At 39.1% G+C, this 27,910-nt stretch overlaps 1 protein-coding gene across 5 annotated transcripts in view; it reads left to right on the top strand.

The window, feature by feature from the left end:
• CYRIB (CYFIP related Rac1 interactor B) overlaps positions 1 to 27,910 on the top strand; it is a 96,442-nt gene that overhangs the window by 56,157 nt on the left and 12,375 nt on the right. For 2 of the 5 annotated variants that reach the window (XM_033056021.2, XM_033056029.2), the window contains exons 3-4: positions 9,755 to 9,791; positions 23,208 to 23,290. In XM_033056021.2, coding sequence (XP_032911912.1) covers positions 23,218 to 23,290 — 73 coding nt within the window. In that variant the 5' untranslated portion in view covers positions 9,755 to 9,791; positions 23,208 to 23,217. Of the gene's footprint in view, positions 1 to 9,754; positions 9,792 to 22,135; positions 22,223 to 22,413; positions 23,095 to 23,207; positions 23,291 to 27,910 lie in introns of those variants that run through there. The other 3 variants (XM_033056035.2, XM_033056040.2, XM_042779114.1) reach the window with 3 other exon arrangements.

Raw genomic sequence — 27,910 nt, 5'->3', positions numbered from 1 at the left:
AAGAGAATGTGACACGTGGATGCTGCATCCCTTGGGGCAGAGTGTGTCTGTGTCTGGGTCTTGCATGACTGGTGCCATGATAAAAATTTTAACCCAGCTGCTCCTTGATGTGGTGCAGACTAGCCCAAATGGTTGTAGAAGATAGTCATGCCCATTTTATCCAGGTGGTATTTCTTTTTCTTATGATGTTTCAACTGTCCATTATCACAGACACTGAAAATGAATAACATTTCAGTGTTTGCTCTATTTTTCTTGTGTTAGCTGTTCTTTTTCGCTACACTAACTTAACTTGTATAGGATTATTTTTCCAGGGTATCAGTAGTTCAAGAAAGATCTTGATAATTGCCTTCTGCTTTCACATATAATCTCTGATAATTGTTCACTTTCATTTTAGTGTTATCTCTTACATGCAGCTTGAACTTGTCTGCATGCTTGAAGATTTAAAAATCTTTCCATGCAACTTAGAATTGTTCCCCTGTAATGATGATGGGGAGGTGTTTTGAGCAAACTGATTAACGTGTTGTGAAGTCTCTGTTCCAGTACAGATATTGCACTGTGGGTGGATTAACAGGTTTTGCATTTATGCTAATTTTGATAAATATGAAAACACCTTCAGTATTATGTTTACAAAGTGGAAGCAAATGCATACCTGACATTTTCTTATTAATTTTGAGAACTCTTTGTTGTGGCTCTTATGAAAGTAACATTTGCCTGGCTGACACATCTTTAAGTGTTTTGCTTCCTCTTATGAAGAATCTTTAAAACTTCTTCAGTAACAATGTGAGTATTTTCCTGCAAATCGCTTAATATGTGTTAAATTTAAAAAGAGCAGGAAAATTTGTTGTCCCCATACCTGTGTGCCTAAAAAGGGTTTGAAGGGAAGGATCTCATGCAGAAGAGATACTGTATTTGAGTAAGGCCCTATTCCATGTGTTTGCAGAATTCTGTTTGGTTTTGACTGGTGGGGAAGTTTATATAAAAGTCAAACATGCTGCTAGAATTATAAAGCTAGGTTCTGTTTTGTTTTGCTCAGTGCTTAATGTTTTCTCTATTAAACAAGGAAATAGGTTTTATAAATGTGTAGCTTTTAATAAAACCCCGCTTTCAGAAGAGTTTGTTTGTTTGTTGAGGAATCCTGTGTAACCAACACAGAAAGTGGTGACATTACAAATGCTTCTAAAAGCTTTCCAGGCAAAGCCCACCAGATACCAACAACAAGGTAATGTGGGAACATCAGAGGAAAAGAATAATCTGCCACAGTAATGTTATAATGAATTAATGTAAATATGTGAAGAAAAATTCTTTTGGACAACTGAAACCACCCATACTTCCCATTTGTGCCACAAGTTAAGAACTACCTACTTTGGTGTTGTTGCTCTAAATATATTGTTGTAGGTTTGTCTGTAAATTCAGCAGAGCCTCTTGAATTGATTTCTCATCCATATGAAAGTGGGTTTATGTAAATGGCTCTTAGTACATGGAGGTTAAGTACTTGTTACGATTTTGACACTCAAGATGATGTGGTAGAAATTCTGATCATGATGCTGATATTCTACCAGCATACATTTATTTTGCATTAATGGTGGTGTCTAAGGCAAAAAAGAGGAAAAGCTGACTTGTTTTAGGCTGAACTGAGCTGTCTTGTATTTATTCCCTGTATTTTATCTTGGGGTTTGTTTAATGTACTTCACTGCAATAGCACAGGAATAGATTGACGTGTTAGAGGCTTTTATGCAGTGTTGTGTTTTTTAAAGTTTTGTAATGTGTATTATCAATGTAAATAAATGTGTTTATGCTGAGGAAACATAATGTGGTATCTTTTTTCCCACAGTAGATGTAAAATAAGTTAAACCTTGAATGAAGATCATAGTAATCTGCAAATGATCAGTGACAAGATTTGTTCACTGTAATCAAGTGGAATTCAGTGTTGAGCCAAAATATCCTTCCTTTACATGTAGTATTCCTACTGCAACAGTTAATAGAGCAGTTTAAAAATATGTGAGTTTTAAATTTGATTTAAAGGCTTATTTAGTAAACTCTGCTCTGCTTGAGACTTCAGCCTGCCAATTTGTTTATGAAGGCAAAGCTGCTATTTTTCTTTACCTGTAAATAGTGGCTCAGGACAACATGAACTGTTTAATTCTGTTTGTCCAATGAACCTTCAAATCAAAGGCATTAATTTAAGTGTTGTTTTGACTTTTTGAAAAGTCACTTTTAAACAAGGCAGCAAAATATGTAAACTTCTCGTCAGGAGGACATTTGACCTGAAAAGCTGTACTGTTGAGACAGGTGACTGGACATTCATATTAAGTTTTATGTGGCCTGTTCTATTAGGTTAAGGTCAGATGTCCCTTATTTCACTTCCTGACTTAGAGAAGAACTCTTAAATACTTATTAAAGGATAATTCTAGGTTTTGTGGAGGGAGGGTTGTTGGGTTTTTTTAACTTTGTAGGCATATGAACTAAAGACATACAGTACTTTCATTCTTGTTAGTGTTCAGCTTACTGCTGGACTACATCATTGCAATTTTATTATTTAGAATCATAGAATGTTTCAAGTTGGAAAGAACCTGCACAGATCATCAAGTTCAGCTCTCTGCTCCTTGCTGGACTCCCTACCACTAAATCATATGACTTAGAGCATTGTCCAGATGCTCCTTGAGCTCTGTCAGACTTGGTGCCGTGACCACTTCCCTGGGGAGCCTGTTTAGTGACCAGACACCCTCTCAGTGAAGAAGGTTTCCTTCATGTTCCATCTGAACTTCCTCTGATGCAGATTGCCTCTTTTTAGGTGATCATGGAATTAATTTGAGAAATTATTGAAAAGAAAGTGTGCAGCTGTTGAGACTCAGTGCCATTAAATTACCTTGTTGTATAGCTCCTGTTTTTTTGGTTTATTTTCCTGCCTGTTGGACAAAGCTGCTAAATGCACACACCAGTCCCTAGGAGCTGAACTTGAACATGTTACCTCTCTCATGTGTTACCCTATATTCTGTAAATTTTGTATGTTTTTCTATCTGGCATACTGTCCAATAAACATTTAAGATCCCAGGTTAAAATCTTGGTTAGAGTCTTCCTTTCTCAACAGCTAATAACTGATACAATTGCTTTTAGTATTCTAATCACCCATGTTTTTACTGGAATAACTTCAAAACTGTATAACTGCAATGTATAGCTGATTGGAAAAGCTGGCCTCTTCTGTTTTTTGATTGTAGCTGTGACAATTATTGCAAATCTTTGTATAGGTGGGGCTCACATTGCTTCTGGACAAGCTGGAGGCACTCTCAAGAGTCTCAGTGCTCTGTGACAGTTCCTCTGCTGGGAGCAGAGCTCCTGTGTCCTCTACAGAAATTGCTGCTTGTCCCAAGGCTCTTGTGGAGTCACCTTTGGGAAGTCCTGTAACTCGTCCACACTCCTCTTGTGGATGAGTTACAGCTGGAAGGAGCTGCCTCTGCTGAGATCTGTGTAGTGGGGCAGCCCTGGGGGAAGGAGTTGAAGTGACCTGCTTGACTGTCACCTAGAAACTGCTCAGCCCTGGGCCTGTGGCAGGACTTGCTGCTGCTGGTGTCCATTGGAACGACTTTTCAGGCTTTTAAAAATCTAAACTGTGTTCTTAGCAATCTGAAATAAACACATCCATTGTCTCTGAGCAGCAGAGATGCTATATGGGATACCTCTAGCTGTAACACAATCAGCTTGTGTCTAAGTTCATCTTAGAGTTTTACCTATTGGGGGTGGAAACTAGGGCTTCAGCTCTCAATTTTTGATACTGGTGATGAACAGTTGATGGTTAGAACTCACTAAAACCAATAAAAATATCTTTTAGGTGGTAAGTGACTGTAACTCTTCTGTGGCTTTGGGGATTTTTTTTGTTTGATTGTTTTTTTTTTTTTTGGTGGGGGGGGACAGGGGGGTGTGATTTTTTTTTTTTTTTGGTGAGAGGAGTTCCTTGCTGTTCATATGACCTAGTATAGTCCTGAGGAAAGTGTTAGGTTTTTTTTTTTTCCACTGTGAGAGTAGAAATCTAGATTGTAAGGAATAAGGACTCCTCTGTTCAAGCTTTAGGGAATAGAACTGTAGGTCTTGGCATGGCTCAGAGCTGCTCCTGCACCACTAATAATGTGAATGGGAAAGCCCTGCTGACCTTTCCTTGTCTTACTGTTTGTGCTGTGCAAGTGGGTGAACACTGCTGCAGACTTCCTGGGACAGGGCATGGTTTCGTTTCTGTTCTGACCATATTGAGCCAGAACTCTCTGGTTAAAGCTCTGTCATATTCCTAATAAATTATATCATCTGTACAACTTAGATAAATAAGCTGTTGAATCACTCAGGTGGTATTCAGGAACACTTCACTACTGGGTATTAAGAGCATAACAGCAAAGGAAGCTTCTACTGTGGCAAAACAGTGATTCCATGTAGTCATGGGGAAGTTAAATGTACAAGGGAGAGCAAATGCCAATGTCATTTAAAGCTGTAGGAATTATATCCCATATCTCTTCCTACCTTAGGAATATTTTAGTAGTTTCTTTGAGGAGTGAAAGCCTGAATTCTAGAGGGTTTATAAAAGTTCTGCTCTGTTTTATATCCAATACTAAATAATAGGATTTGGATTTATGAAAGTTCAAAAAAAAATACAGGAGATAGTGTTACCCAAAGTAGAAAGTTCAGTTGTTTGTGTAATTGACTATTAGACACAGGAATTGCTTTAATAATTCTTGCAGGCTTTTTAATTTTTTTCTTTTTTTCTTTCAGTAAAACAAGAAGCTGTGTTACTTGGACTAAAGTACCATAGCTCTACCCCTTACTCCCCTACCAAAAAAAGCAACCAACCACAAACAAAAACCCAACTCTAAATTAAACAACGAATGAAGTCCCATCTCTGTTTTACTAAAATTTCTTATTTGTCTTCTGGTTACCCAACATTTATTTTTCTCAACTTGTTTCTAAAAGTGAAAAAAAGCTTATTTGGAAATATTTAAATTCCGATTTGGTTAAAAAATTGCTTGTACTTGTTGCTCAGCTTACAGAGTTTTTCTCTGTGTAGAGTTTTGAGAAGCAAAAATGTACATGATAGTTTATTTTACTGTTTTCACTAAGCCAAAGTAAGGGTTTGTTGCAGAACACATATGTAACTGGATGAAATATAATAAATAAATTTTCATGCTGAATACTAGTTTTGTGTGAATATCCTCTCCTGCCATACATGCTTTTAGTTTACCCTTTTTTTTTTTCATTAAGTTGTTGAGAGGCATTTATGTGTAAAACCTTGTGTCCCTCCTATTGGTCTATAATGCAGTTTCTAAACTTTTCTGAAAGCTTTCAAGCAATCTTTTAGGTTGGAACAGATGTGCAAGATCAGGTCCATCCATTACTCTCTACTACAGAGTCCAAAACAATTTAACATGACACATTAACTACAAAAGGTATTGAAAAAAAACCCACCTTGAAATTAGGATGATATGAAGTGAAGCTGCTATGCAGTGGTAACAGTTTAGAGGTAATGTATGCTGTAAAAGTGTAAAAATTAGGGAAAATAAAATAAGCTTGAAAAATTGTAATGGAACACTAGACCTTCTGATACATTCACAGTCCATTTCTATCATTAAATTACAAATTTAAAACATAGTTTTGAATGAAACAAGTAATGTCAGGTACTGTGACAGCATTTAGAAATTGCACAGGATAGGGAAAAATTTAATATAACACATGGACTTCTAAGATGCAATTTTGCCTCTCTTAGAGACATGAAAATGTATGGAAAAGAAAGATTTGAGCTGGAGCTTTACAGTCAGAAGTCAAAAAAGTGGTTTTATAGCAAGCAACCAGTACATTTACTCTTTATGTCAATCTGAGGTCACTAGCAAAGCAGGCTACCACTACTGCAAAATCTTAGTCTCATATACAATTGCCATACAGATATAGAACAATCTTTGTCTGCAATCGCTGATGTTAAACACCAGAGTTCACATCCATTTTGCATTGAACCACGGGTTCATCTGCAGATGCCCTGAAACTCCCTTTGAAACATGATCTTAGCAATAAATTATTTTTTATAGCTTGGACATCTGTTATTGTTACTGATATAAAAATCAAATTTTATTACTGAACATTTCTTAGTTTTCTCTTTATTACCCACAAGATGTGGAATGTATTTGACTTGCGGTTCTGTTTTGGACTGGGCTTGGTTTTTATGTTTTTGTGTGTGCTTCTAAGGGTAACAAGTTTTTTAGAGCTGTCTCTGCAAACTTTATTTCAAGTCTGAAACTGAACCAAGAGAGCAGGAGCATCTAAAAATTGCCAGGGCAGGTAGTCTTTGAGCTAGATCCTGTTAAGATTAATGAGCTGAGGCCATCTGTGCCATAGTCCACAGCTGGTTTACATGGATTTCAAGTTGGTGATGCTTACCAAGACGAGTCCTAGTGCAAGCTTGAACTGCAAACTAGAAATGTGAATGTTTGCTCTGTCAAAGTAGCAGTCTCTTGGGTTTTGAAAACAACTTCAGTCTAGGTGCCAAGTGTTTCACATAGACTACGTGAATCCCTGCAATCTTTTGCTAGTAAGTGTTGTAAACTTTGTGAAGTTAATATTTTCTGAAGTTCCCTGATGAGCTGAGATGCCAGTTGAGTACACAGAAAGTAATTTAGATTCTTATTGCAAAGTTGTTGCTAATTATTTCTTACCACTCAGTGTTTTCAGTTTTTAATAGGCAGAAGAAACCTGAGTGTTGGAAAGCCTGAAAAATCACCATTCTTGTAGCAAATCATGACTGACAGTCACTGACAAGTCTATGCCTGAGTGTAGAGGCTTCTTAATTACTTCAGCCTGAGCTGGGCTGAAGACAGTGGTTTCATACTGGAAGTTAATGGTTAGCTGTTCTCATGTGAAATCTGTTTTCACGTATTGCTGAGTTAAGCAGCATCAGTTCAATGTGAGGTGGATACCCAAAGCACAGGGCTTACTCAGTGGTTAGCCATTTTCTTTTTTTTTTTCCCCTCCAGTTTCGTTATTCACAGTGATGCCAAGTTTACTTACTGCATCTTTTTATCTGGGTACCATTTGACTTATTACAGGCTTTTTCTCTGACAAACTGAATGATGCTTGATTTTGTTTGTTATGCTGCAGTTTAGATAATTCACTGTCCCTCTCTGATGGTTCTAGACAGTTTTCCATTTTGGTTCTTCAAGTGTTGTGACAATTCTTTGCATTTCTGTTGTAGTTGGCCTGAGATATTGGCATATGCTTTGGCGTTTTTCTGCTGTGGTGAAGTTAGTCTGCAGTAAGGGAAGGGGTTGTGTGTCTGAATGAGATCTCTGGGATGGGATGCATTAATCTTTCTGCTGTTTGACTCCATGAGCTGTAACCTATTGAGTAAAGTTAATTTTCCTGCCCAGAATGTTTTTCTCTGTAATGTAACGTTAAATATTTGACTACCTCAGACTCACAAGGAATTGAAAAATGCTGGGTCTGAATTACTTAATTTTCGTTGCCTATTAATTTGTGTAATTTGCATGTCTCATCTTGTGACCATTTGTGGTATTTCTATGGTAATCCACAGATCTAAACCTTGAGGGTAAGTCAAAAGGAAGCTCAGAGGTTTTGCAGATCCTCTATCCTAGCATGAAAACCCAAGTAGTGCACTTTGAACCTGAAAGAGTTATTAGCTTAGAAGCTCTTTTGCCTGAATTAAGGTGTACCCAAAGTGCAAAAATTAATTCTGTAAAGAATCCATTATACCAATCATTTCACATCTGTCTATTTTAACTCATTTTTGCTGATGTTAGTCACTGACTAGAGATCAACAAGTCAATATCTTATCTATTTAGGCAGTGCTTTATTATATTGCTCAGTGTTAACCTTTAAAATGCTATGACAGGAAGTCACTCTATGCAAAAAAATCAAATACCTGTCAGCCTGGCAGTATAAACCAAGAGACAGCATCAGCAGTGCTCAGTGTGAGCTGTTTTGCACAAAGGCTTGTTTGTAGGTACTGAAAGATAGGAAACCAGTTAATGGATTCCTGTGCTAACATCTCTCTGCCTGTTATTGATGGTAGTCCAACTGACCTATAGTTCTGAGCTTTCCTGGCTGCTTCCCTTCTGCCTAATGGCTTTGCTCTTCTCCTCCTGCCTTCGTTACCACAAGAGTCCTGTAAGGCTTTGTTAATTATTAACTTCCACTCGTTCATTGATGCCTTCAGGAAAAGCCACCTGAGCATCAGCACGTTGTGCTTGCAGGTGGTAAGTGCTCGTGTCTGTATGCATTGTGTCCTAAAGATGGAAAGAGCTGAGCAATCCTCATTTTTTCTTTACCTAATAATTCTATCAGTTGGAAATGTGGGTATTTCTCTAGTAATGAACTAGTACCAGTAGAGGACACTGTTTTTTAAAGTCCCTAGACTAACTGCTACAGTGGTCTTTTTTCTTTCACTTTCAGAATTATTTCTATAGTCTGCTCATTCTAATGAATTTAGAGTTCTTTTTTTGTTTATAGCTCGGTCCTATCTGACTTTTCTTTCACTCTTTTTCAGGAAATTAGCTTGTTACAGTAGTGTTGGATTGCCCTTTGGTTTCAGTTTCTCTTTGCAATGTCAGTTGTGTTCAGCCCTGACCTGCAGGGGACCTGTGATTTCCAGGGGTTTATTTTTGATGTGCTGTCTCAAAGCACAAATTGAGCGATCTCAAGCATGATTTGAGAAGGAAAAAAAACCCCAATCATATTTAAAATATGTCTTTTAGGGAATTTTAGGGAATTGCAGGTCCTACAAAGACTGTGATGTTAACCATGTTTTTGTCTTGAAGTCCTGACTGTTGCTTATTTCTGATAAAGGGGAAGCTGAAGTCGATGGGCAAAGGCAAAAGCAGCTGCTGCCCAAACTTAAGCCTGGTCAAGGGGAAAATTTTGAGGGAGATGCATGCACTGGAAAGAATGGAGAGTTAAATTTCTACAGTTGTTAACTGTGTCTGATGGTTATCTTTTTGCTTATATTCAATTCTCTGGGCTGTGAAGAGTCATTCTCACTATAGTCTCTACTCTTCCTCTTGCCTGTGCTGCTGTATATCTTCAGAGCCTTCCCTAGTTAATGTTATACTATTATTTCCTGTGAAACTGAGTTACTGTAATACTCCATATCTTCTCCTTTAAACTGTACTATTAGCATAATTATTTCACCATGTTAGGACAGTAGTAGTGATGTGTACAGCACACTGAGGCTGTCCAAGAACACTAGTTTTCTTTGTCAAGCAAATGGTTTTCAGTGGGGACTTGAAAATGCCTTCTCTGGAGGTCAGCATGCAAGCCTTGAATTTTTTCAAGTGCACATTTGTGTGGTTGGATTAGAATCTTGTGTGATTTTCTTGTTAAAGCAATGTGAAGTGCAAGTGGAACAGTTTGCCACTGGTATTTTATGGCAGCTTTGACTCTTTAGGTATTAAATTTATTCTGGAATATATGTGTTTATGAATTATCTAATATGACAACCTTTTTCCCTGGAAGCACATTCATTGCCAAATAATGGCATTCCCTATTTATTTGTATGCCTAGAGATAAAACACTGTTCTGAATGATATTTTCTTAGCATATTTTTTAAAAGTCCCAGTGGCATATGGATCCAGGACTATGTTTATGAAGTAGATACACAAGAGCAGTATGTCTGGAACAGATGTGTGTTTGCTTTACCAAGGTCACATTGCATTTCTTTTGAGACTTCTGGTATAAAAAAATTAATTTTCATAATCTCTTTTTTCTTTTAAAACAGACTGGAGGGCGAGAACAGAGTGCAGCACTGGCTGTAGGTAAGAATTGAAACTTAACCTGCTTGAAAACTGCTGACAAAATTGTAGTATGTTAAGGAACAGAAAATGGGACTTTCGTTATTAGTCATTTTTGCTCCAAGAACTTGTTTTCCCTCTTTTCCTTCAACAACTCCTGAAATTTGTGGTGTTTTCTGGGAATCCTGATCCCTGACCGAATTTATGCCTGTTTGAAGATGCTAAACCAGGCTGCAAGGGTTTGGTTTTTGCTTGCACAGGGCCTCACCACACAGCCTGGCGAGGCTGATTTTGAAAACTTCACCAGAGTGATGTGAAATCCCATTACTTCCATTATGCACAGAGTTAAAGTGGTTTGGCCACTTGTGTGAATGTACCCTAGAAGACTGTGTAGCTTCTTGAGCTATTTGAATGAAGAGATAATTTTTTGGTGGTTTTTCTTTCTGTCTCTAGTAAAGCTACCGTGTAGCTGAACCAGATCCCTTATGCCAGAAACCAGTACTCTGAACCAGCTTGTGAGACTGAAGAGATAGCACATGCTCATTTGAAGGTGTTAGCTTTTAGTTTTATAACCTGCTGCTTGTCATCTAAGCTACTGTATAGAGTGTCTGTGTAATACTTCATGTTTATTGTGCTTTGCTGGCACAGCTATTAATCTTCTGTGACATTGGAAAGGTAATGGTACCAAATATGAAGTAGGATTTATTTTTCTTCTGTTTTGATTAATCATCAAAAAGCCTTTGAATTCTGGTGAGCTGGTTAAATGGATTTGTGTTGTGGGTTAATCCAGGCTAGATGCCATGTGCTCCCCAAAGCCACTCTACCACTCCCTTCTCAACTGGAGACAAAATTCAGCAAAAAGCTCATGGATTGAAATGGGTGGAAGATCATTCACGAGTTACTGTCATGGGCAAAACAGACTCAGCTTAAGAAAATTAGTTGAATTTATTACCATTTGAATCAGAGCTCCTTCCCCCCACCCTCCTCCCTTAGTAGGCTTAACTTTATCCCCAGTTCTTTACCTCACCCCTCTCTGCTCAGTCAGGTGAGATGGGGAATGGGGGTCCCTTGCAGGTTGTTGCTGCTGCTGCTTCCTCAGGGAGAGGAGCCCTTCCCTGCTCCAGTGTGAGATGTCCCTCTTACAGGACACAGTCCTCCAGAAACTTTTCCAGCATGAGTCCTTCCCATGGGCTACAGTTCTTCACAAACTGCTCCAGTGTTGGTCCCTTCCATGGGTTGCAGTCCTGCAGGAGCACACTGCTCCAGTGTGGGTCCCCCTCAGGGCTACAAGTCCTGCTTAGGAGCCTGCTCCACCATGGGCTTCCCACAGGATCACAGCCTCCTTTGGGCATCCACCTGCTCTGTGCAGGGTCCTCCATGGGCTGCAGGTGGATCTCTGCTCCCCTAGGGACCTCCATGGGCTGCAGGTGGATCTCTGCTCCCCTGTGCTCCTCCATGGGCTGCAGGTGGATCTCTGCTCCCCTGTGATCCTCCCTGGCTGCAGGTGGATCTCTGCTCCCCTGTGCTCCTCCATGGGCTGCGGGCACAGTTGCCTCAACATGGACTGCACCACAGGCTGCAGGGCAATCTCTGCTGCAGTGTCAGGATCACCTCCTCCCTCCTCTTCCTCACTGGCCCAGGTTGTCTGCACTGCATTCGTGGTGTCTCTCATATATTTTCACTTTTCTCTGTCCACAATTAATTCTGTGCCATAACTCATTTTTTCTTCATAAATACATTATCCCAGAGGCACTATCACCACCAGTGGTGGGCTGGGCTTTGGCCAGTGGTGTGCCATCCTGGAGCTGGCTGGCATTGGCTCTGTCAAGCATGAGGGAAGCTTCTGGCAGCTTCCCACAGAAGTCCCCTACAAAGCTCCTGTGCCACTACAACCTTGCCACACAAACCCAATACAATTTTTCATCATTTTTGTTGACAAGAGTAGAAAATATTTTCTAGTGCTGTGTCAAAACTATTTGAATCCTCCACTCAGAATTAGAAATATATGGCATATGAATATGTTACTAAAGTAATTATCTTTATTTTAGTGCATAATTCATGTTTTAAAATACTTACTTTGCGGAATTGCAGGTTTTGATATATTGTCACATTTTTGTCATTCTTAGGAGAGTTTATGGTATTGCTGGTTCAGGCCCACAGTCCTTCTTGCTTTCTGGCATGTGTCTCTTGGTTAAGGAATGAGTCTAGGAACTGGGCAAGTATAGAGCAATATTTTCTAAATCTTTAATAAACTAATGGAAAAACATCCAGCAGAAATACCTTTTTCCTTTAATAGCTTTTGCTTACAAAGCCCTTGAGGGAGTTGTTAAAACTGCAGTTGGAACTAGTGCAGACTTTTAATTTACAGCATTGTGTGCATTTGCAAATTATACATTATAAAAGTCACTGCAGTGAGCCACTAAAGTGACTCAGACCATGTGTCCATCCAGGCAAGTCCAGGCCCCAGGATCACCATCTTTCTTCCCTTTGCGTGTGTGCACTTAGTTTTGCACATCCTTTCACACCTTCCAGTTATTCCTCTACTAGAGCAGTGCTGCTTCTGCTCAGGAAGGTGAGAGTCATCCAGAAAAGCTAGGAAAACTCAGGGTGCATTGCCTGGAATGATACTGCCTGCAGGAAGAAGAATGCTGCTCAGCAAACAACTACAGAATATGGCAAATAACTTCTATTTTCTCTGAAGAAAATGAGCCAACAGTGTTTCAGGTATTGAAGGGAGAGTGTTTGTAAGTCAAGGTGGTGTGATGTCCACTTCAGCAGAAGCTGGGGTGTCAGACTCCTGATGCTTTCAACCTCTCCAGCTATGCCAAGACAAGTTAGCTGCCTGATGCTTGACAGCATCATAAATCATCAGGGAATCACCAGTGTTCAGAGTTGGGAGGGACTGATAAACCCTACCCAAGCTGCATGTGAAATAAAGAACTGGAAACTATGGAAAAGTTTGGTTAAGTTTTAAAGAACGGGACAAACTGAACTACATGTTGCTGTTGAATAATGTTAAAGCTTGAAAAAAGCTTAATATTCAGTAAAACCTGAACCTCTGTGAGCAGGTGCTTAAGGAACAGTAGGAACAGGAATACCATGAATTTGTGGTTCTTCTGGTATGTATTTTCAGATGAAATATTTTTCAGAGTGAGATGTGTTTGTTAAATGTGTTCTGTATTCTTAATGTCTTTCCATTCTACCTGTGTACCTGGTTTTCCCCAGGAACTGCTGCAAACTTCTTGTGAGAGGTGATGAGATGGACCTGTAGAGTTCACAGATGGACCACTGCAGAAAATCATAACTCTGCATGATATTCTGTATATTTGTTACTGATCTCAATGGATTCTGGGTTGTGTGATCTTACTGAAGAATAGCAAATGTTTCTCCGTATTTCCAACAGGTGGATGAGAATTGTCTTACAATACCTTAGCCTTACTGGGTACCTCTAGTTTGATTTTAAGATTAAAATAAAATTTGAGGTGATGGGAGAAATGGAAAATGGGATAAAAAATTATCCTGTTTGCACAGCATGAGAAGTCTGGACCAGTGGGGTCAACTGGGTGTATGGAGTTTTTTTTGGTGTTTTGTAATTTTTTTTTTGTAATTTTATTTCATTTGCTTAATTTTTTTTTTTTGTTTAGTTGGGAGTTTTTTAACACTTGCTTTCCAAAAAGAGAAACAATCCAAGTTCAGTAAAAGTAGTTGTTGGTATGTCTTTTGAGGGCATCTGAAGAAGTAACTGGAAGTAACAAAGATGACGGTAGATCCTTTATCTTGCAAGGAGTCACTTTTGAAACTTCAAATAAGTAAAAAACCATGTAGAGACCAATATTGTCTCTCTGTCCTGCCTAATGCTACTGTTACTGAAAACAGATGGGATGGGAAGGAGTATTATCCTGCTACTCATCCTCTGTTGTGCCATCATCAGCTTGATGTTTCATTAGCCTTCTGTATCCTGCAAACACACTCTGTCTGACTGTGTCTCAGAAAAAAGGAAAGTCCACAGAATAATCAGAAAACTGTCCTGGGATATGGAAACCTGCCCTTCCAGCTCCATTATTTGGAAGGCCATAGACCTTAATTTCCTCCTTGGTATTTCGGAGCTGCTGTGTCACTGAACTGAACTCTCAGGTGTCAGTGTCAGTTCATACACAAGGTTGGTGGTTTAGCACTGTGGCATTCCAGTAGCAGTCCCTTGAGATGGAATATGTTGATGGCTGTTTGTATCCATCTTGTCTTGATGACAAGATAATTTGTCATGATCTCGTTAGTGCAGAATTGCAAGCCAAGACACTGAAGGGATGGAACACTTTTTGGAACTGAGCTGAGAGAAGATATTTTACCTGAGTGTTGCAGGGGGTGCTTGTACTCCTGGTCCTGGTGCATTAGATGGCAGCACTGCCAAGGCTGTGGGATTGTCAGTGCAGCTTCACCCAGCTGTGGTACTGACATGTGTGGCAGTCTGATAGATGGGAATTCAGCTCCTCTGAAAGAAAACTATTTCCAAATCAAACCAGGCAGGAAGAGGAGTGCAGTTTCACATGTGAAATGCCAACTAAAAAATGGCACATCAGCTGGACTAGTTAGGAAGTTAAAAATAGAAAACATACTTCTCTTTTAGCATTTAGATTAAACTTGCAGGTCTGGTTTGGGGATTTCTGGGCTTTTCTTATTTTTGGTTGGGGTTTTGCCTTTTTTCTTTATTCAGAGGTGATTGGCAGAAGAAGGACTTACCATACAAATTATTGTTGGGTTTGGGTTTTTTTGGGAGATGAGAGCTTGAGGCTTGTTAAATTATAGGCTGACATCCTAGAAATATGAAACTTTCTTAGTAATGTGGTAGTATAGCATAGTCCTAAAGGCATGCCATCTTTTGTAGAGTGAGCAGCTTTTCTCTAAAAGAACAAAAAAAGCGTAGATCTGCCGCAGCTATTACTAAATGGCTTTTTTGTATCTTTGTGTGCCTGATAAAAATCGTTCCCAGCTGACTTTGAAAAAAGGCAGGCTCGGAGGTCAGAAGGCAGGATTTGGGCAGGAGCTGGTCCCAAGCTCTGGGGTCCGTGGGATGCTGCTCCCAGCTCCCTGTCCCTGGAATATCCCGCGGTAGGGCAGCGGCCTCTGTTGGGGAATCGCAGCGCTGCAGGAGCTCTGAGCATCCCCAGCGCTGAGGACAGAGCAGAGTGTGAAATGCCTTCAGTGGCGATGTCCCTGAGCTGAAAAAGATGGGTTTTCTCCATGGAATTGAAAAGAGCATTTCGCAGAATTAAGTTAAAGCACATTGGGCTTGTGTCCTTTTGAAAAAGGAAAGAGTAATTATTTATTTTTTTAACCCCAGATTCATGCTTGGAAAAACGGTACAGTTACTTGTTGAAGGGTAAATCAGAGCAGATTGCTGGAGCACAGTCTCTGCCCTATTCAATGCGAGTTCTGTTTTAAAAACAAGCATAATTCTTCCAGACAAATTGGGTTTATTCCAGACTTGTGTGAGCATGCTTAGTTATTTTATTGTAGCCCCTGTCAAATAGGTTATTCAGTGTCAGCTGTGGCACTAAAATGTTCCCAAATTAACAAGGCTCTAAGACTACTCTAAAGAAACTGTGTATTCTTCAGTGCCTTTCCCTTGATTTTGCCTAAGAGGAAAAATGGACTGAATAAACACTCCTCTGACCGTACTTTACAATTCTGGTTTTGAGGAATGTGAGTCTATTCACTAGTCTGTTTTCCCTGGCAGACCTCCATCCTCCTGATATGACAGGTTTTGAATTCAGTTTTGTTCTGAAGGAGACTTTATTGATGATGTGTGATCTCAAAAAAAACCCTAAAACAACTTCAGCTAAAACAGGTTATTGTATCAAAGTCAGTTTAGTCAAATGAATTGACATCAGAGGCAGCTTCAAACAGCTTTTCAGTAGTCTAAATACTTACTTTCCTGTACAAAAGCATTTCCTATCTGGCTGTATAATTTATTTTTCCACTTTTCAGATAAGATGCTAATGATTGAAGCCCCAGTAATTCAGTGATATTGGCTGTTTTAGGGGGTTTGGAGGGGGATTTTTGGCCTGCATATAATTTACTCTTGTGGTTGGTTTGCAGTCCCTGGTTTGTGGCCACTGGGTGTCAGCAGTGCAGAGCTGTGTGCAGGTCTGGGCGTGGGTTTGGACTGGGAACTGTGTCCCAAAAGTGTCTGTAAAAGCTGCTGAAATCTTAATGCTTGCTAGAAAAATTTGTCCATCAATGAAGTAAAACTGTGTGTTTAGTGCAGAACTGGGGGTGGCTCTGGCTCATCACTCGTGTTTGATTCAGCACATCTACATAGATGACACAATTTGAACTCTTACCTTTAATATTAGTGATATTACTAGAGCTGTGATGAATCCTGAAAATGGAACCAGCTTATTAAAAATTTAACTTGTTTCAAGCTAAAGGCACCAAGCTGCTTCTTCCTAAATCTAAACGTGATAATGAGTGATAGCTGCTATTTTTTAAAAATATTGACTCTAATTATTTATTTTCTGGTATATATGATATTACTTTGGGATTTTGTATCATGGCAGATCTTTATTGTTTTAAAACACTTCTAACATCAATAGATGAAATTAGAATGTGTCAGAAGGCATCTCTGCTGCTCTAGCACTATTCAGAAGAGAAATAAATATGCATTAGTCTAGGAAAAACACGTTTGTATCCGGGGAGAATGTTGCAGCCATCAAAGAGCGATTCCTGCAGTGCATTTTACCAGGCTGTTTTCATCTCTGCAGCAGTCTCTAGCATTTCAGGTTGAGGGCAGAAGTGTTCTCACTGGTTGTGAAGCTTTGCTGCTTCATTGGCAGAGGAAGCCTGACGGGATCCTATAGGCTGCCAGGCTGTGATGCCATGTGTTGCTAAGGGCTGCCTTGGATTCTGATGTGGGCAGACACCTATCCACTGCCTCATTTCTTTTTTCTTTTTTTTTTTTCTTCTTCCTATTCATGGCTAGATACTGTGCAATAAGCCTTGAAACAGGCTGATAGGATTATTCATCTAGAAAAACAGTATAGGGAGACATTCAGTAAGTGTTTTGTTTATGTAGTAACATTGCAAGTGTTAAAACATTATGGTATTCCGCTATAATGCTAGACTTTTAATGCTATGCATGTTTTTTATATGCTATTTTGCCAAAATATCTCTGAATTTGGAGGTTTATGCCACACTTATATCACCAAATGAAAATTTGAAACTCAGATCCCAGGAATAAAATGTTTGTTGTTTCATTAGATGTGCTTTCCATATAGTGTTGTGCTTAAGTACATATGAGATTTTCAGGGAGTACAGTTTTCATACTGCAGATTTTAGTATTGGGAATAGCTTAGGCATATCCAAAAGGTAAGGTGATGTTTTCTTGAAGCAGATTTTCTTCAGGGATCACAAAATGGTTTTTTAATCTATTTATTTAACATATCACTTATGACCATCTTTGTAGTGTTTTGCCTGTAATGAAAGTTTTCCAGCTGCTCACTAGTTGCAAGCAATATCTTTGTTAATGCAGTTTTTCTTCCAGGTGTGAGAGGGGAAATTTCTTTGGTGCTCAGATGAATTTACTTGCATTGCGTATTCCTATTACATTTCCCCTGGGCTTAGCCTGGGGGGGCAGGGGGCACTGAAATGTGTTGGGATGTTTTCCACAGGAAGGGCATGCGTGCAAGACTTGTTTTGAAAATATGCCTTTGCTTTCCGCTTGTCTGATCATGACTCTGCACGCAGCATCATAGAACCCCATAAGGCTGGAATGGGCCAGATCATCCTAATCCAATGTGGCATTCCGTATGTCTTCCTCTGCAAGTAGGTCAAGTTTAAGCCATGTTCCTGGCTTGTGCTCCAATTTCCCATAACCTGCTCCACGTGGCTGGAGTATTGTGCTGGAGTGCAGAGCATGCCAGCAGGGGTTCTGGGCAGCCTCACAGGGACAGTCAGTTTTTGGACAGAAGCTGGTGTTTTTGTTCTGCTCCGATCTCGTGATGTTGCATTCGTGGCAGGAGAAAACTTCAGTGGTTTAAATGTGTGCTTTTACTGTCTTAGGCTGTTAGTTTACCTAATGAGTTGCCTCTGGACACTGCATGATAAAATTTTAAAATCAGTAATGCCTCTGGGAGAGAAATTGGTTTTCAGGTTTTGAAGTGTACTGTATCCTGAATGAGAATACCAAATAAAATTGTATAGAACTTGGTGCTCAGAAGCTGTGGAAAATTCTTCAGGCTGGATATGTGAATATTTTGATGTTAGTGATTGCAATATGCAGAATTCTTTTTGATTAGGATTACCGTTTCAGTGTGCATTTTTTTTTCAGTTTACGCTGGAATAGTTGTGGGTGAAAAGGTGGGTTAGCACCCCCAGAGGTCACCTCCAGTCAGTGCTCTGAATCAGTTATTTGGCTCCAAAACAAACCCTGACTACAGGACATCATAATGAACATCAGTGCTTGCTGATGGCTTTGGTCTTCATACAGGCTTAAGTCTTTCTGGAGCTGACTGATGTGGCAACGTGCTCAAGAAGGGTGCAGTAAGTGCTGGGAGATGTTCCTGAGTAGGCAATGGAAGCTCAGTGTCAGGGCTACCTAACGAGAACCACACCTGATTTTCTAAACCAGTACTTTTACTTACTTCAGATGAAGTTGTGGACTTGCAAGGAATTTGTAAGAGAGCTTGGTAAATTAATACTGACTGGGCATACCATTATGTGTTTTAATTGCCAAGGTAATTCACAGAACTACCAAAATCTTATACTGGTGATGCTTTTACAGGACATCAAATAGCAGGAGAGGTCACTGAAGCTAAATGTCAGTAGCTGGATTTGTAGACTGCTTTTCATCTTGTAAGCAAATTGTCATCATCTTTAGTGTTAGAGCCAGTAGCAGTTCTTCTTTCATGTGTTTTGGGCCCAGAAAAAATGGAAACGATGGGCCATCTTGAACAAAACAAGAATCTGTAGTAAATCTTTCTTACCTGTCAGGGGCCTGTTGCATCTCTGAGCTAGGTTGCTTTACTCTCGATTGGTGCAGATGTTCTGCTGACACAGCACCTTCTCTGAAAGGTCAGATTTCATTTTCCTTTATGTAGTGTTCCCTCTGAGTACCACAGGTCACCTCTGCCTGCTGCTCAGCTATCCTTCTGAAGGGAAATAATGTATAAAAGTGGAGGAGCATCTAACCTTAACTGGGGCATATTGACCTGCAGCTGCTTCCACAAATCTGGGAAGTTCCACAGACGGCACCATGGTCTTGTTTCTAAAAGGTCATTTCAGAGCTCAAGAAGGGAGTGCTTAGCTTTGCCAGAAGAGTAGATTCTGACCTTTTGGCTCTTGCATTCATTACCTGGAATGCTAAGCTGAGTGAAAGCATCCTCCAAAAAAGTGCTAGAGAAATTACATCTTCTCAATATCTGTCTAAATTGAGTTTTCAGTCTTTTCATAGCCTGAAGTCTTTTTGGATTGCAGCAGGGAGAAATGGTTGTTTTCACAGTTCTTAAAATACATCAGGTCTCCCAGTTTTAAGGAATTCTTGAGATCCTTGTGTAAATGTTACAGTCATCTTGAATCAAGTTTCAAAAATACTGGGTTTGTCCAGTTTCAGCTAGATTTCCATGCACTCCATAAAACCTGAATATACAGTGACTGTTTTGCTGCTAGGAAAGCAAATGTAATTGCACATCTTGTGTGTAAAATTCTGATGTGACTAAAATTTATCAAGATTTTTTCAGTACAATGAACACATGAAGGGTGAGGTTTGTTGGGAACTTCATTACGAACAAGTGTTCGAGCAGCCTTGTGTTCATGTAAATTGAAATACATTCCTATAGTGTATCTTGTCATCTTGCTGCTGTCATAGTTGAATGAATCCATTATCATCAATTTCTCTCCTTTGCTCAGGGAGGCTCTTCACTGAGCTGTTACCTTTAGATCAGTTGCATCTGTACTGCCAAAACTTTTATTATGCTTCTCTGTTTGTTAAACTTAGCTCCTGGAAAAGAAACCATATATTCTTCCTGGAAAACTTTCCAGAGGGATGAAGGTATTTATATTGCAAAACCAAGTCCCCAACTCCCTACTCGTATTAGGAGGTGGTAGGTGCTCAGTGAAACAATTTGTTCTGCAGTGCCTACGTGCTCTCCTGTGAACTTAGCTTCAAAATATTTCAACCCTGTAAGCATGCCCCTACTCCGACCTTCACAAGTAATGTTATTGAATATTTAAGCCACATTCATGAGCCTGTAAACTCTTAGGAGACTGGTTAATATCAAAACAAAGGCAAAACCTACACAGAGACATTTTTTGAGATATGGAAAATATTTTGTTGGAGGAGGGGATGGTGCAGCTGAAGCACAGCAGTAATTGCAGGTACAGGAGTTCTCTTTAGGCCATTAGCACTATTCACTGCCACATGTTTACTGCTTGTTAATGTTGGAATTGAAATATGTGATATGCTGTTCTGAGGTTGAGGTTTGGTTTTTAAATCTGAATCTATAAACTGGATCACCATTATGCAGCTTCTACTTCTGTTTTTTTATTGACCTTGTTGAAAATATTTGTTTAAGGATACCTCTGTCTGCTCCCCAACAAGAAGAACATTCATAATCTGGAAAACTATGAAATAAAGTGCCTTATTCAGTCCTGTGTTACAGAACACGCTTGAGAGATATGGAAAAGTAATTTCTCTGCTTTCTGCTGTTGTGTGTTTATACAGCACTGGTGCATGTGTAGCTTTAAAATAGTTTGCTATGCTATGGGATAGAAGATCCTGGAAAAGCTACCTCTTTGAAGAACCAGGTTTTAGTGAATTAGTTTTCAAGAAGAGTCTCTCAGCTGGACACCCTAATTTAAAAATTCCTTGAATTGATAGGTGCTTCTCACAGGCTGGGAAGTCTGACCTGAATTTCCAGGAAATAAGTGCAAATTCTTATGAAGCAGGTCTTGCATTTCCTTGAGTTTCAGGGAGAAGGTTGAACATGTGAAAAAACCAGCATACATCTCCTGATGAAGCGCTGTGTGCCGAGTCCCCTGTGGTCACCTGGGTCACACTCATAGAGTCACAGTGCCAAAAGTCGGAATTCTTAGCAGTCATTTGGTCCTTCTGTAGAAGTTGTTGGAGCAAAGACTTGTTATTTTCAACAACTTGGGATTAATTGCCCCTTCCTTCTCAAGCTTTGTCTGATTGCTGCGTCTTACAGATCCCAAAAATAAATCTCATGCTGTTCTTAGTTTGATCAAGAAATCTGTCAGCACAGGCTCTGAAAATTTGTTTTGCCAGACAATTGGTGGCTTCAGTTTCCTTGACTCCTAATAAAGTGTAATGATTCTTGGTGTGATGCTATATCTCCCTTCAGGTAAACATGATTCTTCAGTAAAAGTAAAAATCAGGAAAAAGTGGGCATATATTTGTTGATTGGTATCATTAGACTAATTTTAAAGTTGATTTTTTTAATATCTTGTGCTTGAATCCAAATGTCAGATTGTTGATGGTTATTCTCAAATAATTTGAGATTAGGTTTTTTGGTGTGTCTTGCTTGTCTTGCAGCAGCACTCTAGTGTGGTCTTGGCATTTTCAGAGCAATGGTTAATAGGTATATTTTTGACCTCTGTAAAACATGGGAAGGTTCATGAAAAGGCTGCTTTGTTATGAAATGCAGTTTTCATGCTCCTACTGCAGGTATTGATTTCTGAAACTTGTGGTAACATTTGAAACTGTTTTGATAATTTATCTGATCTCAAGTAATCTAACAACTATTTAATTTTTCTTTCCACTTTTCATTTCTTTTAGCTGGGATGTGACAGCAAACATAAGAAGAACTGTTGAAACTTGATTTTTCCCCTGGTTTTGGAAGAGTCTAGTTTTTGTTTTGCTTGTAACTTTGTGATTTATTGGGAAAACTGTTCATTGGCCACTGATGACTACTACTGAGAGGCTTTCCAAAACCTGTTTTGGATTACACAGAGGTAGTAAAAAAGTGCTATGATGACACCAGTTCCATCTGAGGTTCCTTTTGTCCTAAACAATAATGGGTTTATTTGGTATTGACTGCTGCTCAAGTTATGCTGAGTTATGCAAAACAATTGCTCAGTCATCATAGGTCATATGTTCTTTATACGTATTGAACAAAGATGAAAAAGAGGCAGTAATTCACATCTTTATTTTCATCAGAGATTATAACTTCTCCAGTTTTTCAACAATCACTACTCTCTAAGAAGAAGGGGCATGGAGATGCACTGTACACCCCAACAGAAACTGATGAATCCAGAGTGCAAAACGCAATGGGAGCCCTGCTCCAGTGAGACCCAGGCGTGTACTTAAAATAGGAAACGGTTATTGGAACTAAATTATTTTGCCATTTTTATTTTTAGGTTGGCTGGCATGGGTAATCTCATTAAGGTGCTAACCAGGGACATAGACCACAATGCAGCACATTTTTTCTTGGATTTTGAAAGTAAGTCTCTCAGCCCTTCACAGCTGGTGCATTTCAAATGGTAACAGTAGGGTTGCTTATACCTGCTGCAGTGAAGGCCAGGGGACTCAATTGCAAAGTTGGAATTTGAAAGAGTTGCATGTATTTTCTGTTCCTTTTTTTTTTTTTTTCCTCTCCAGTAGTAGCCAAGCCACCATCATGCTGCTGTGTAAATTTTCTTTCCATGTGCTTAGTCATTTTGGGTCTCTGTGGTCGGTGATGTCCATCCATCTGCCTGCAAATCAAGTAATCATGAAATGAAAAATTCTGTCAGTATGCCATAGTAATCTGTGCTGAGCAGTTGTTCACTGTAATCCTCTCGTACACAAGAGTGAGTGCTAAATCATTCCTGATCCTGCTTTGGTCATTCATCATGCAGTTAATGTGTGGTTTTTTACATCCAAAAGTCTGAAGTGAAACTGTCTGAGTTTCACAGATGTTTTAGGCACCTTGTGTAAAAGATCTGTGGCATATCTCTGTTAACGTTTTCTGCACACTGAAATGATGTATCATGATGTGTTTTTCTACGATGGCCTTCTGACACAATTACAAGGGCTGACAAAATTAAAGCTCTTTCCTTCTGTTGTCTCATCAAGTTAAAATCTAGCATGGCTAATGCTTTCAAATCTGGTACTTGGCCCTCAAGGCAGTACTCCTGCTCAGGACACCGGTGCTAGGGTGTACTGGGACAGAACAGTCCCTGGCAAAGTCTTTGGTTGGATTCTGCCCCTTTCCCAAAGGGGCAGCTGTGAGGTTGGTGACAAGGTCACTTCTTCCAGGAAAGCTGCACTGCTGGGGTCCCCAGCTGTGCATCCTCAAGGTGGGGATGTCCCTTCACCCAGCCTGAAGGACGGGTTCGTACCTGATGGAGCTCTCTGGTCTTTTCCCACTGCTTCAATCAACTACATTTGGGGTGTTCTTTCTTATAAAAAGAAAATTTTCTTTTCTCTCATTCTTGTCTTGGCAGGTACCTTAACATGGGGAACCTTCTAAAAGTTTTGACATGCACAGACCTTGAGCAGGGGCCAAATTTTTTCCTTGATTTTGAAAGTGAGAAGATGATTTTATATATCTATTACTCTTTGCCTGCAGTAGACTGCATTTGTCATGTACTAAATGTATGTTTTCATTTTGCCATCCTTCTAACTGCTTTGCATGCCTGAGCTATGAATAATTGTTCAGTGAACTTTGGTAGAAAGCAATAAACTGTTCTAAAATATCCTCAGGTCTTAAAATGTAAAATCTTTATTTTAAGAAGGGCTTTCAAATTGCATTTGACTGTTGAAACCTGATTTGGTTCTTCTTTTTTAAACCACAATTCTGCCTACTTTTAATCAAAACATTGAGATTAGTTGTAATTATTTGAAGACTTATTGAAGTTGCAACTGACTTACTCAAATTTGTGAGTTTTATCCCGTGCTCCTTAAAGGAAGAGTTGGAAATGAAACCTGATTCTCATCACTTCCAATGTGATTTAATAATGCTGCATACACAGGCTGGCTCACAACAGCTATTCATAGCTCCTGCATCTTCATGTTAAAGGTTACATGTGAACCTTACTGGATCTGGCACTGAAATTTAACCTCATGCCTTCTTAAAAGGGGATCTCAATGCGTATAGAGATGAAATTGATTTTGTAAAGAGGAGACATGTAACTTGTCTGATCAATGCCAGGTGTTCTAGAAGGTTCACATATGTCAGTATTTCTGCTTTTAGTTTTTGTTGCCTGATACAGTATAGCCTAAGAATGGCAGGTAAGTGTTGCTGGCTTCTGCTGTGCATGTTTAATTACTTCCTTTTGGGATGTGCTGTTTCTTTAGCCAGCTGTACATCAGCAAGCATAACCTGAAATTAATGTTCAAGTACATTTTGACCATATAATAGAATACAACGGAATAATTCAATAAAAAAACCTGATTAATTATTATGATATGGATAATTTGAAGTGCATTATATCTTTTTTCCCCTGAATTGTTTTTTCAGTTGTTTGATGAAGCAGTAGCAGGTTTTTATATTAGTTATAATACAGAAGCAAATGCTTGAAGAAATATGGTTTTGCTTCAATGACATTTAAAGTTACAACTCCTCTAAACCCTTACCCTGTAGTGTTGATTTTTATCACTTGTCTCTTCTGAATACATTGTTATTGGAAGATGCTAGCTGTACAAAATATTTGTAAAGGGAAGATTACTAAGGCCTGTGTTCAAAAATCAAAAAGCAAAATTTTCTTATTCTTGCATATTGTCATAATAGGTAAAATTTAGTGAAGTGGGAAAACTCATGTGTGAGGCCATTGGAGTTGTAAAACTCCAGCTTAATCTGCAAATACTGAAAATTTAATTGGAGTAAATGAAATTCACATTAGCTGGATAGAAGAGATACAGATTCTTTAGCTATCAGTTTTGTTTTAAAATGCATGTTTTGAGCATGAACAGGATTTGGCATGAGAGTAAGCAGGTTGCTGACATGAAATGCTTTCATATGCAGTCAAATTAGGTGACTTATATTATGGCTGAATTGTTAGACTGTTCTTTGTTCATTTTGGACCCTGTTCTGCATTTGTTTCTGCTGCTATACTGTGTCTCCATGCTTCTTTCTCCTCTATTTCAGATAGCTTGCCTTGACAGGATCTTGGCTTTGACACAGCCAAGATCTTTCTTCAAGACTTGGCACTTAATCTTGTGATATTTAATGTTGTGGTTTTGTGTGGAAGGACAAGTAAGCTCTGTATTAAAAACAAATTTGCCAGTTCTGTTAGGCCTGGCCCAATAATAGGCAGTTTGAAGTCTTTTGTTCTTAAATCCATGTATGTGAGCAGGCTCCAATGTTTCTTACACAGTTCATGAAACTTTGTAGTGCTCAAAAGTTTAAATTTAGAAAGGTTTTAGACTTCTAACCCTTATTTTTCCCCTAGATGTTTAGTTGGTGGTATATTCCAGTGATTGGTGTGACAATCAGAATTCATGTAAAACTATGATGATGAACTGTAGGCTTTTCACTGCCTCCACACTGGTTAAGCTTATACTTTCTTTGGTCATTCACCTTACCTGTTTGAAATGAATAGTTACCTTGAATTCTTTTAAAGTCTATGCAGTGCTATTAGAACATGAGCAACGTGCACAGGTAAATATTGTTTACACAAAACAGCCACCTAAAATGTGGGAAATTTACAGCTCAACTTTTACATTGGTGTCATTACTGTCAGAGTTGCAAATCCTTTCCAAATTTTCTGATTTGAATGGTAGCTAAAATACAGTGTACTTTGAGATGGTGGTATCAAGCTAGCGCTGACAGTATCCTGCATTATCTCCAGAGGACTTGGCCAGGTTTCAGAGGAGCCACAGAGACAGCATTCTCCATAGTAATGCCAACAGAGATGAATAAATTATTTCATCTCCAGCAGTCTGGCCTTTTTTCCCCCTTGTTTGTGAGTTTTGTCCCAGACAGTTTCAGATGACTTGATGTGTTCTTCCCTGGGAAAAATCTCAGCTTAAATAGTTTGCTGTGCAGTGTAAACTTTTAACCCCAAATTTCTCTCCCTACTGGTTCTGTAGGCTAGCCAAATATTATTTTAATAGTCACTGAATGTGTGTGTTCCCTGCATGCAATATGTTGTCTCACTTTTGTAGTATTTAGTTCACATAACAGCGTTTGTATATTGTTTCCAGTCTCCTCTTCTGTCTCTAACACATCACTGTGTGAGCATTCTGAACTCTTAAGTGTATATTACATCTAGTGCAGTAACATTCTGATTAAACACAAATTAATTTGAAGATGAGCTCCCATTTACTTGCAGAACCTCAGTCTTCCCTTTTTTTACTATTGAATTAAAAATAGTAAAGTTGCCCTGAATGACCAGGGGTCAACTCCTGCGGTCACAATATCAAAACTCAGAACATCTGGGTGAACTGTGCTGTGCTTTGACTTTCTTCTTTCTGTGGAAAACATTATTGATAAGGGCACAGTTTTGTAACCTTGTAGCAGGAACTTAAATGGACAGAGAGAAGGGAAATCCGTGAAGTTGTGTATCTCCTTCATCCTTCTGTTTGGATGCCTGGCAGTGCTGGCTTAGCTGCCAAGAGTAACTCCAGAAGTGCAGCTCCCTTTCCTGCTCTGTGCACTCCACCTTGGGGAAAAGGAGTTCCACCATTAGTGATTCTCAGGTGAAGGTCCTGGAGCTTGAGCCCTCAGGTTCTGAGGGATGATAGTCCCACAGTATGGGAATGCTGGCTCCATCTATTTAAGATTATAACAGTGCTTAGGAAGAGGGACCTCTCCCTCCTTCCCTGTGGTGGGCTTTCAGAATACAATGCCCTGACCAGCACTGGGAAGCAAATAAACCAATTTTGCTCTGGGTCAGCCAGCATTAGGCTCTGAAGATTTTTTATATCTTTTAACCCTATTCTAATAACATCTTAAATGTTTTGTAGAGGGGTTATAGAATAATTTAAATTTCCTTTTTAAATTTGACCTCTCTTTTAGAGATTACAGAGGAAATTAGTTGGAACAAATCAGGTTTATAGATGGCTTTTATTGGAGAGGACTAGGTTAACCAAAAATAAAATACATACCAAAAGAAATAACTCAGTAACTATTTGATTTTCAAATAGATTGATATTTAGAAGTTTGTAATAGTCAAAACAAACAAGCACATAAAGAACCCCACCACCCTAAAAAATGAAGTATCAACCATTCGTTTAAGTTTCCTGGAGCATTTTAAGGAAATGAAATACAGTAGTTGACTGTTTACATTCTACATTGAGAGGTGATGATGGTGTTGATTTGCCTAGCCAGCTGTCCAGTGAAGACCACTAAATTTGTATCTGGAAGATGATTTTCATTTCTAAACATGGAGGGTCACTGCAGCTGTTTGCTTGCTGGCAGGTTTTGCAGTGAGGAGCAGGAGTTCTTTTGGATCCTTCTGCTCTGCCCCTAGCAGTCTTGAAAAATGAACTCTCCTTACTGCACAGGGTAAAGAAAAAAATGGCATGAAAAATTAAATAGGCAGGAGATGTTCTCAGCGTGAGACAATCCAAGTGACAAGTCTTGATTGCATTATTTAACAACACAATCTGGAATGCTACAGAGCTTCATGTCTTAGTCTGTATTTCACTGTAACATTTCATGTTCGTGCATGAACTGCTGCCAGTCAACTGGTGCTTCTCTGTCTGCTCTTTTCCCTCATTTTTTGTCCTCATTTCTTACAGCAGTCTTCAGCAGCTTTCAAAATTATGTGACCTTTGTGATGATCTGAAAAGCACTGGCCACTTTTACTCGATGCCTAATCAATGTGGTGCTCTTTTATGTATTTATTTTCAGAGAAGTGACCAGGTTCTTTTTAACCTGTGCTAATTCTTGATGTTTCTTGAAATATCAGTTAAACTGTTGCAAGGTCTATATATAGGCATATTTGCTAATAATGCCCACTCTTTATGCATTAAACTATAAAAACAAGAGGTATTATGCAAAAATTACAGCAAAATCCAGACAGGCAATGTATGTGAAATTTATTTTCTCGTAATGCAAAATTTTGTTTTCTCTTGTGTTTTTCTAGTGTGTTACACTAAGATACTGTGGGAGTTTTGTTTCAAGTGTAAAGATGAACCTAACTTCCATGGGAAGTTGTACATAAGGATCATGGAAAAAGAATTTCTAAAAAGACATTTTCCA

Source organism: Catharus ustulatus, chromosome 1 (assembly GCF_009819885.2).
Source record: "Catharus ustulatus isolate bCatUst1 chromosome 1, bCatUst1.pri.v2, whole genome shotgun sequence".
Lineage (NCBI taxonomy): Eukaryota > Metazoa > Chordata > Aves > Passeriformes > Turdidae > Catharus > Catharus ustulatus.
The sequence above is the reverse complement of the archived record's forward strand: the minus strand, read 5'-3'. Positions and strand labels throughout refer to the sequence as shown.